The sequence below is a fragment of the Stegastes partitus genome, unplaced genomic scaffold (assembly GCF_000690725.1).
Source record: "Stegastes partitus isolate 25-593 unplaced genomic scaffold, Stegastes_partitus-1.0.2 Scaffold1660, whole genome shotgun sequence".
In the NCBI taxonomy this organism is placed as follows: domain Eukaryota; kingdom Metazoa; phylum Chordata; class Actinopteri; family Pomacentridae; genus Stegastes; species Stegastes partitus.
The window spans coordinates 109,933-120,873 of NW_007579391.1; the positions used below are offsets into that span (position 1 = coordinate 109,933).

Consider the following 10,941-nt stretch of genomic DNA (forward strand, 5'->3'; position numbering starts at 1 on the left):
GTCCTCCCTCCTGTTGCCATCTACGCACGAAGACGTTTCCAAAGCCTTTTATTCCTCTCCTCGCCATCCCTCTCTCCACTCTGTCACACCATCCCACAGTCCCTCCCATTGCCCCTTTAATTGTTCCTTTACAACTCGCTCCCCCCCTTCAGTCCCACTCGGTGCGTAAAATGAATTTCCTCTGAGAAATATTCGCCACAAGTCGCTCCTCAGCTGGATGAGGACGCGTGACGGGACGCGCAGCAGAGAGCGGAGTAATATTTTTTGCGCAGTTGTGCGTGTGGAGGGCGTGCGTGACCGCGGGGTTGTGTGTTTAGGAAATGAGGTGGGCGTGTGTTGGGTTGTGAATCCAGCCCTCGGAGAGAAGCCTGAAGCAACAGCTGGATCAGCAGAGTGTCCCTCTGCGCCGGAGCGCCGCAGGTGAGTCCAACTTCTACTCTCATGTTCGCAAAGAGTCAGCTGAGGAGAAAGAGTCCGGGTCCTGGACTTTAGACAAGACAAATATAGAGTAAGGCCAGCTCCAGCTCAGTTATTATGATAACAGCATGGTGAGAACAGTACAAACTTTATGGTAGATTATTTTTTTATAGTTGGAAAATTAGATTGTTTTGCATCTTGCACTCTGAAAGAAATGAAAATTGTTTTAAAAATAGTTTTTATTTGGATTTTTTGGTGAACAATTTACTGCTGTTTAGAAATTGCAGACAGTAAAATTACAGGAAAAATAATACTTTATAAGTTAACTGTAAAACAAATCTATATTAAAGACGCCACAGATGTAAATGTCTGCATCAAAATTCTATATTTTTATAAGTGGTAGTTTTTACTTTTCCAGTGTGTGACCAAAAATTACATAGTTTTACTGTAAAAATCTGTTCAAATCAGCAATTTGTTAAGTTTTTAATGTGTTTATTTATTTACAGATTTGGGAGAATTTTCACTGTTTTTACAGAATCAGAATCAGAAAGCTTTTTATTCCCAAGTGAGCTCAACCACAGAAGGAATTAGGCGTGGTGAGTGAAACTGGTCCACAACAATAACAAGACAGGAACAAATATAGAAATTTAGATCTAAGAAATTGTAAATAAAATAAATAAAATTAATTGTGACCTTTATTTTTAACTGATTTTTTTCCCCATTTTGCTTTAGAGCTGTACATAGTTTATGAAACAGTGGAGACTTGCATAGATTTATTTCTTTTCTTTGAACTGATCAGTATCCTGACTGATATTTATGCACATTTTAACTTATGTGAGCTCATTTCTGATTTGAACGGGAAAAAAATCTGCATATTTACAATAATATGTAGTAAAAGCAAAGTTTAGGTATTAAACTTTTTTTCTACTGAAGTCCAAATGATGAGATCAATGTTGTAAGATGAGAGTAAGTCTGTGACGTGAGGAGGGGCTCATGTAGGAACCTGCAGCAGGTGTGTTTGTGTGCTGATGTGTTTTTGTCATTTAAAGTCCAGTAATGTTGTGTTCTGTTCATTAGATGTACAGTAAACACTTTGGATTTTAGTTTTTGTTCGTGTCCGTGACTGAAAGTCAAGTTTCCCATTTAAGAATGGTAAAATGACTGAACTGAATTAGAGAAATTATGTTGTATTCATAATTCTGACGATATATTTTTAGTGTCTTAAAGCTCTGACTTGGTTCTTATGACGTTTTAACAAGTTTTCATCCATATGAATAAGTTTGGTTCAACATGAGCAATCACTGCCTGTGAAATGCCAGAAAATGGCTAAAAAATTTTAAAACCTGTTTAATTTCCCCTCTGTAGAGATGATATATTATGATTGTTTGTTTTAACTTTAAAGATAATCTATTTACAATCATATAGGACAGAGAAAAGCATCATTGATTATTCAACCAAATGCTGCAGCTCCACTAATGAGATGAATGACTCGATCATTTTGCTGCCTTGGCGTGTTGTGCTAAACAGTTCTCATGGTGCTGCGTACTATGAAGACTCATTTGTCCAAAGTGAAACTGACTGATAGAAACCACAAATCAACTGTACGTCTTCATGTCTAACTGTGTTTGTAGGATGCTTTAGGTCGGTCCAGTGGGGAACCTTTCATGATGCCTTCACTGTCGGGGCTTGGATGGACCGTTTGCTGCCTCCTTTTGCTCTCCGAGAGGCCATCAGGTGAGACCATCAGAACCCAGCAGGACTTCCAGCATCATTACAGTCAGACCAACAACAGTGATGTGTTTGTTACGAGGATGTTTGCATCAAGCACCAAACGGCATATTTCCGCCGCCTGCAAGTCAAAGGTCTTCAAAGTGTCAGAACGAAACCGAAACATGTTAAATAGTTTTGTCTGGGAAATTTCCCAACCCCCTCAGGGAAGGATTGAAACAGATGCAGAAAGACCAGACTACTGTGTGTCCCACACATCACAAAGAGAAAGAAACAAGACAACGGCAAGACATTCATGAGAGCTGACTCAGCAGAGCCTACATGTACAAACAGAGGATCGTTCTCACTCATGCCGTCAGTTATTTCACACCGAGGAATATCAGTGAACAGATTTCTTTCAGGGTTGGGCTTCGTCACACCTCACAGTCCTGTATCTGCTCTTCCTCCTCAGCTCGGAGCACAGAGCAGCGATGCCCGGCGGCCGGTTCGGTCGGGCCGCAGCATCCTGTTCAGGGTCTGCTGGAGAGGTTTGAGGCAGGTCCGGGCTGCGCTGCAAGTGAACGTGGGAGCAAAGAGACTCATGTGGTTGCATTGGGAAGAGTCACAAACAGCCCCGAAAACAAGGTAACTGATGGAGCATCACTTTAGAAAGAGGAGGAAAGACTCCAAATCCTTAAGAGTGACTTCTGATAAGAGTCAGAACTTTAGGTCTTTGCTCAAACAAGGTGTAAACTTTACAAAACTGAGAAAACGCAGCTGTAATCAGTTGCTATTACATTTTAATCATGTAGCTCCACATTGCATCTTAGGGCGAGAAACCCCAAAGATTCTGTTTAAGCAGCACTTTGGACGACAAAACTCTCTTTTAAGAGGAAGAATAACCGTAGTTTCTCGCTCATCCAGATCGTTGTAAAGTAAGAATAGCATAGATTACCCTTTATTAGTCCCACAAGATGAAATTTGTGACGTCACAGCAGCAAAGTGACGGAAAGAAAAACAAGAAAACACAACTATGAATGAAGAGGCGAGGTATGTACGCTCTGTATTCAATATAAATAGGGAAAACAGAAGACTGCAAGTTCTTAAAGTTCTTCAACAGAAGGCAAACGGACATAATAAAAGAGGTCTGGTTATCTTCTACTGAAGCACTGAGGAGTACTGTTGGCAGAACCAGGCTCAGTTAGGACGACCATCTGCCTCCACTGGTTGGGGTGAAGGGGAAGCAGAGATACAGAAGAATAGCAAAGAGAAACTGACAAAGTGCACACAAGAGAACAATAAACATCGGTCATATCTCAGAACCATGAACTAAAGAGGAGAAAACAAACTACTGGAGAGAAAGGAAGTGCATCATGGGAAACCCGCCCTACAGGCAGACTAGCGTAACGGAGTTGCTGGAACCAAGAGCTCCACTGAAAAGGAACATTTAAATCTTGAAAGTAGAGTCCAAACTGGAAGCTGGTTCCTCAGCAGAAGAGCCTGACAGCTGAAGGATCTGAAGGAACCACAACCTGCCGTCTGGGTTAAGCTTGGTCATTAGGAGCTTTGAAGAACTTTACATTCTCTTCTTCGTTTTACAGTGTCTTGTGCCTTTAGTTCACGTTTTCTAACAATGGTATCATGAACTAATTATCCTTTTGTGTAAGAGCACGTCTCTGGTCTTCATTTAGGACCACATGGAAGTTAGTCATGAGCTGTTTTGTGTAAATAAATACGGTACAACAACATGATGTGGTCAGATAAAGAGGAAAGGAAGCAAAAAGGAGGAATTCTTTTAATGACTCTTACAGAAGGCTTTATTTGTGGCTTTGACTTGTCGAATAACCTTTTCCTACATGTGGTCATATTTTAAATTCCTGTCTAAAGAGCATCCATCCATTTTCTGTACCTGCTTCCTCCTGCAGGTTGTCCAGACGACGTCCTCTCTTCTGTTTCAAACAAGTAGAAGTACAACATGACAGACGTCTGGCTTTACAGATTGACCACATTGCCTCCATTTTCTCTCCTGTCCACAGGTGACGGTGCTGCTGAAGCCTCTGTCTTTGACTCTTTCTCCTCTCAGAGCCGTCTACCTCGTGCTCAGCTCCAAGCTCCCGGTCAGCTGGTGGCTGGAGGCTGAAAGGCTGCCGGCCAACCTGTCAGTGCTGGTGCAGGTCGGTCAGAGCATCACTGTCAAGCTCATCTCCTGGCATTAACTCATTCTCTTTGTGTCGACATGTAGACACTATGACCAAGGCTGAGATGTAACGCTACATCTTTACAAACCTAATTATGCACAGATGTATGAATATGTGAACTGGTCCCCACCAGCTCACCGATGACTCAAACACTTGCCACCAAATGGCAAGTCGGAATATTGGAGTAATTTAGCCAAACATGTTGCTGGAAACTGATTTTTAAGGAAGAACAATGATACAGAAAGTCCCACCCTGCAAGCTGACAAGTTCTTGAGGTTCGTTATGGAGGAAACTCTGGAAGTCTGGATCTGTGTTTTTGAGACTTTCATTGCTTATTTCTCTCAGGATGTTCAATTCATTTTAGTTTATGTAGCATCAATTTACAACACAAGTAATCTCAGGGCTACACTTAGAGACAGACAACCAAGCACACTCACATTTACACCTACGGACAATTTAGAATCACCAATTAACCTCAGCATGTTTCTGGACTGTGGGAGGAAGCTGGAGAACCCGGAGAGAACCCACGCTGCACGGGGAGAACATGCAAACTCCAAGACGTCTTGGGTGTCCGCACCAGCGACCTGCTTGCTGCAAGTCAACAGTGCTAGCCACCGAGACACCTTGCAGCCCTTACAGAAAGATAAAGAGCTTAATTTGAAGAAGTATTTTGGTGACTAGGAAAGGGAAAAAGAAATCTTGTACAGGAAGTAACGTCCTGTGAGAACCTACTCGGGGACATCTGCCTCGACCAGCTGGGGTGAGGTGATGGAGGCAGAAAAAAGTAAAGCGCAGAGAACCAAAGAGCACAAAGGACAACATGTCTTCTATCATATAAGACATATGGACGTGTTAAAAAGATTAAAAGTAATAATATTAATGGGCTCTTTTTTTTTGTCCTCGTCTTCTAGGTATCCCGAAACTCCAGCGTACAGTCCCTCTCCCTCCGTTTGCATGTCCAGTCGGTGCATTCGTTACCTTTCCGGCCCCGAGCGCTGCACCGCTGGGCTCTGAAGCACCACGGCAACCTGTCCTCTCTGACGCACACAACGCACGGCAATCGAGTTTACCTCCGCCTGGGAGAGGGTGAGCCGCCATGAAACCAGCATCGATGGGATGAGAACTTCTATGAGATTTGCAAAAAAGTTCAATTATGTCTTTATGTCTTACCTGTTAATGATGAAGCTAAACGTCTTCACTCTGGACTCTGTGGGTTAAAACTCAGGCCGTTCTATTTCCTCTTGTGTCTGTTCCAACCAGACATAACATGAAGCTCAGCTGATGGACTGTCGAGGACGATCTAACTTCAAAACATCTCTCGCTTTGTCTCCATGTCACAGATCTGACGCTGCCCGCTGTGTGCCAGCTGCAGTCCATGTTCCTCTCCCACAACTACATGACCTCTGACCTGCAGCAGCAGGAGGTGCAGGGCTGCAGCGGCACGCCGGCCGCCGCATCCAACCCCGAAGTTCACGTCATCAAACTGCACTCGGCCGGCTCGGGGCTCTGTGGGTGAGAACATGCTTCCTCTGTGGAAACTGTGTCCCGTTGTTTTTCCTGAACACTTTTCCATCATGAGGTCAAGGAAACATGTAAAAGTGAATTTATAAGGACACGGGAAAAGACAGCGCTAAGAGGCTCAAATTGTACTGACATGGTTACACATCCTCGTGTATTTGCCTCTAAAAGACATAAGAATGGAGGTTTTAAAGCACCTTCCATTGCATTTGGACGTCCTTAGCCCACTAAGCAAACCCACCTGATGTCACAGATGTAGTGCTTAAATGTGTGAGTTTATGAGAATCCCTCATCAGAGCCACCACGGACTTGATGATTTGACAGTGAGAGAGCTCGAAACTACTACTACTACTTCAACCACCTCTTCTCATGGCTGCCACTAAGATGCTTTCATATCATTTCACTCAGCGTTTCTTGTCTCTCTCCGTGTCCTTCAGCTCTCTGCAGGTGGAGGCGACCGTCTCTCTCGTGCCTCCGGTGGCCGCTTCAAAGTCGCACAAGGTTGTGTTGATTCTGAGCAGCTCGGTGCCGGTCAACTGGGCCATCGTTGCTCCCGGTGTCCGGGGTCGCATCACCGTTCACGTAAGGGATCGAGTTTCCAGATGTCAGTTTCAGAATTTGGTTCATTTTCATTCAAAAGCTGCTGTATTTTGTTTGGCATTGTGTTCTTGCATACTTCTAAATCAAACAAAGCACATTTCCACACAGGAAACTGTCTCTTCCCACAGGCCTCCAACAGCGTCTCTCCGTCCTACCCACCTGAGCCCGGCCTCACCGTGTCCAGCACCCTCAACGCCGACCTCTCCACCATCACCGACCTCCTGGTGTGGGCTGCTGAGAGCGGCTACCCCGCGGTGACCTCGTACACCGAGGCCGATCTGGCCAACCGCTTTGTGATCCGGCTGGCTGAGGGCGGTGCAGGTCAGGACTCCTGTGTGTCTCTTGTTTCCGTCGCTGTGTGAGTGGACTGAACAGTTTTTTATGTTTCCCTCGTGAGGACATGAAAGCAGAGTATCTCCTGCTCCGTATACGTTGAAGGAAGGGTTTGTAGTGTGAGGGTTTAACATCTCTGCCTCTCTGTCTGTATCTCAGAGGAGGCTGCAGCAGTAAACCCTCTGCTGCTGAGGCCTTCCTGGATGGAGGAGCGCCGGCTGAGGCAGGGGCTGAACGGTGGAGGCAGAGCAAGAGGAGGAGGAGGAGGCCTGGAGAGCTTCCCGGTGAAGTGTGAGGACGGACAGCTCAGCGTGGCGGTGGACCAGCGCATCCTGCAGGTCTTCATACCTCAGTGGTAGATAGAGTGCAAACGAAAAAGAAAGAAGCCGGATTCCCACCTTATCATTGTCAACACAGCAAATGTATGACAATGTTTCATCCAGCATCAGGCAGTATATCAAATCATAACAATGCTAATTGTATGCTACCTGTCCAGCATTAAACTGCTAACCTATTGGAACATAACGCGGTTAGATTGATGCTTTCTCAGGGGCTAAACAAATCAAAACAACTTAATTTTGGAGTACTTTGACTGTGAATGCTGCTCCTTTCATGTATCACAACTTCACATGGAAGTGGCTTAAAAATCAATTAATGTAGGTTTAAGAAAAACAGCAGCAAAAGCAATTTGTCTTCAATTCAAGATGTCAGTTGAGGAACTGTTTGGTTGATCATCGTACACCGTTTAGCCACAACATTAAAACCACCTGCCTAATAGGATGCCTGACACCAGAACCAGGTTTACCAGCAGAACATCGCATTGCAGCAACATGATCAGTGTTGCACTTGACTCATCAGTGGGTTTAATGTCACGCTGCTGGAGTTGCACTGTTATGACATGTAGTCTGCTGTATCGGACCGTTTAATCTGGTTCTTACATGTTCCATGGCCTCATCTTAGTGCTCTCTCCTTTAGAACTTGTCCGTCCCGGTGGCTGCTGTGACTCTGCAGGACCTGACATGCCAGGCTCAGTCCAACGGGAGCCATTTCCTGTTAGTGTTCCCAGTGATTTCCTGTGGGACCGAGGGCCTGCTGCTGGGAGAGCCCCGAGGGGTGCAGTACACCAACGTGGTGAGAGAAGTCTTCAGGACCACAGGAGGGTTTTTTTTGTTTGTTTTTGCTTTGATTGTTTCTGAAATCCTACATATTGCTTTCTTCATCTTATAACTGATTCTTATCATTCAAATGAAACTGGATTACGGGAGTTTTGTAAAGTTCTGGATTGTGGTGGATTTACTGCTGTTCATACTGACCAACACACACACACACACAGATGAACACCAGAAAGAGGATGAGAAACTCTTGGCGCATGTCGAGGGAAATATCAGAATCTGTGATGAGGTCAGAGTCTATCAGACAGCGGTCAAAACAAAAACATGTGGTGCAACAACGAACACTTGAAATTGTAGTAAGTGGAAGTTGTCCTGGTGAGACGCGTGACCCGGGTCATCACGACCAGAACGCTGCCGAATTAAAGCCTAAAAATAGATCTTTGCACAGAAGCAAATTAAGGGAGAGAAAATCTCTGCCCAGACGCAGACCAGAAAATTGGAAGGAAGAAAAACAACAAAGGCATGAGGTGCATGTGTCGCAACACTGAATTAAAAATGTGTACAAGATAGAAAGAAAAATCCATCGTTGGTGGAGCTACACGCTGATTTTTATAGAAGCCAACAAGGTTAGAAACCACTGGTTCATTCTTTAATAATGTGATGTATTGTAAAAGCTTTTTGTATTTCTAATTGTGTCAGATCCTCATCTTTAAAGTAGAGCTGTCACACAAATGAGATGGTCTAGAAAGCACAATATTTCCTTCTGAAATGTAGTTCAGATAAAGTACAAGTACATCAAACAAGAGCTGTTCTTAAGCACAGTGGTTAAGTAAATGCATTTGATTACTTTCCACTCCTCATTTTCCATCTGTACCTCCACTGATGCTTTATAATAAAGACAAAATGCCAGAAAAATGAATCTGATTTTTCAAACAGCCTGTCGAGGTTAATACAGATAAGCTGAGGGGAGTTCAGAGGACTGTCATCTTCTTGGACATCTAACACTTCATCTTGTCAAGACAGTTGATGAAAGTTTCTACTATTACTGTTTGTCAAAGCTCCCTTGCACATGTCATGCAGATCAAGTTATGTCCCTAAAGGAGGCATGCAAACAGAAAACAGTAGGGGACCTAAACATGAGCCTTGCGGCACACCACAGGTGACACCTACTATGGAGGATGAGGCTTTAGTAATGGCACTGATACACCTATTTGGGAATTTTCATGTAATTTTTAACCTGTAATCTCCTGTTGGTCACTCACAAGTATACTTTATGCTGCTTAGGGTGAGAGTACTGTGAGAAAATAAGGCTTATAAATGACTTGTGTTTCCTTCTTTGTCCTCTCTGACCAGGTGTTGTTATGGAGACACAAACCACAGACCATTCTGACACCCAATGAGACAGACAAGTCTAAAAGTCCACTCAAGATACATGTGAGATATCTGTGTGTCTCTGTCTATTCTACGCTCTCCATTTTCTTTTCCGTGTTTTTTACCTGTAATTTCCTGTTTTTCTCTCTCAGATTAGCTGTTGGGCTGCTGCTCCCAACCCCTCCAGCCCTGCCGCTGATGCTGAAGATAGTGTGAACACTCCTCAGTCAGGACTGGTCCCCTGGGTACCCAGAGGTCCAGGATCTGATCCAGACCTGAGCCACCTCCCAACACCAAGACACAGGTCTGGGCCTGTTCTTGTTTTAGAGCTTTTTATTAATGAGAGCTACGAGCAGACGCGAGTCGGCCCCTGTGTCGTCACTGCAGACCACCGTGTCTACGTCGAGGTTCGTGTACCTCTGTTTGTCACATTCATGCACAATATCTTATTATCCAAGACTTCACAGCTTCATGGATTTAGTTTCTAAGTTCAGTTTGTATGTGTTCGACTACAGATTTCAGCCAAAGGGCCCCTCGCAGATGTCGCTCAGGTGAACTCATGTGTCATATCTCCTCTGTCAGACCCCAAAAAATCTCCTTTCTGGGCTGTAATAAGTGACGGCTGTTCCTCAGACTCCTCACTGACCCTCCATGCAAAGACAAAAGATGAAGAGGAGGAAGGTGATGGTGACCTAGAGGAGGAGGAAGAGACAGAGAAACCGGAAACAGTTCATCACACAACTGAAAGAAGAGGTAGAGAAGCAATGATTCGCAAGAAGACCGCAAGGATGGGAGCAGAGGAGGAGATACAGCCCTTAAGGTTTAGTTTCATCCTGCGGCCGGTTTATAACAACTCGATTCAGTTCCTCCACTGCAGCCTTCGAGTTTGTGTCTCTGATCCAACGAGAGGGAAACCAACGAAGGAAACAGTGAAGAAAGACTGTCAGGGCAGACTGCATATCCCTCCGCTAGTATCTAAACCATCAAAACATCAGGTGAAGAAATAAAACAATACGTACGTTTCATAACACAAAACAAATGCAGAAAAAGGCCTTTTGTCAATGCTGGTGTCATGTCACTGCAACAGTCTAACTGAAGACCTCCTCCTGTGTTCCCATCTCAGTGTGAGATCAGAAACCTCTCCAGACCCATGGTGGTCACCCAGTCTATGAGTTCACTGATCCACAAAATGCAGCCTCCTGCCGGTCCAAGAACCAAAAGACTAAGCGTTGTTCCAGTGGCCGGTCCAGACCCGCAGCACAGCAGTGAGTATCGTTTATTCATTCAGTCATTTTATCATGTTTCACTCTAATCGATGTCACGCTGTGTCTCCAGGCTCTGTGGTGCAGATCGGACCAGTGATGGGAATCGTCTTCGCAGCCTTTGTGATGGGTGTCAGTCTGATGGGGGGGCTGTGGTGCATCTACAGCCATACAGGTAACGAGTCATTTAATTACATAAACAGCACATCTGGCACACATGTAAGCACAACCTGTGTGTTTTGTGCTAATTATGACATATTAGCATGCTAATGGTTGTCACTGGGGTTGCAAGGTGGAGTGGTGGTTAGCGAAGGTCGCTCATTTGTATTTTGGTGAGGACACCTGAGATCTTTCTGCGTGGAGTCTCCATGTTCTCCCCGTGCAGCGTGGGTTCTCTCCGGGTTCTCCGGCTTCCTCCCACAC

The 10,941-nt window shown here is 44.7% G+C and overlaps 1 protein-coding gene across 2 annotated transcripts in view; it reads left to right on the top strand.

Moving 5' to 3' along the window:
* The first annotated feature begins 282 nt into the window (after positions 1-282).
* Positions 283-10,941, top strand: part of engl (endoglin, like) — a 22,338-nt gene continuing 11,679 nt past the window's right edge. For both annotated transcript variants that reach the window (XM_008301331.1, XM_008301332.1), the window contains exons 1-15: positions 283-420; positions 2,049-2,151; positions 2,597-2,769; positions 4,161-4,298; positions 5,234-5,408; positions 5,663-5,834; positions 6,278-6,422; positions 6,569-6,761; positions 6,933-7,111; positions 7,749-7,904; positions 9,239-9,319; positions 9,409-9,663; positions 9,772-10,251; positions 10,380-10,521; positions 10,592-10,693. In XM_008301331.1, the coding sequence (XP_008299553.1) occupies positions 2,082-2,151; positions 2,597-2,769; positions 4,161-4,298; positions 5,234-5,408; positions 5,663-5,834; positions 6,278-6,422; positions 6,569-6,761; positions 6,933-7,111; positions 7,749-7,904; positions 9,239-9,319; positions 9,409-9,663; positions 9,772-10,251; positions 10,380-10,521; positions 10,592-10,693 (2,461 nt within the window). In that variant the 5' untranslated portion in view covers positions 283-420; positions 2,049-2,081. The remainder of the gene's footprint in view (positions 421-2,048; positions 2,152-2,596; positions 2,770-4,160; positions 4,299-5,233; positions 5,409-5,662; positions 5,835-6,277; positions 6,423-6,568; positions 6,762-6,932; positions 7,112-7,748; positions 7,905-9,238; positions 9,320-9,408; positions 9,664-9,771; positions 10,252-10,379; positions 10,522-10,591; positions 10,694-10,941) is intronic.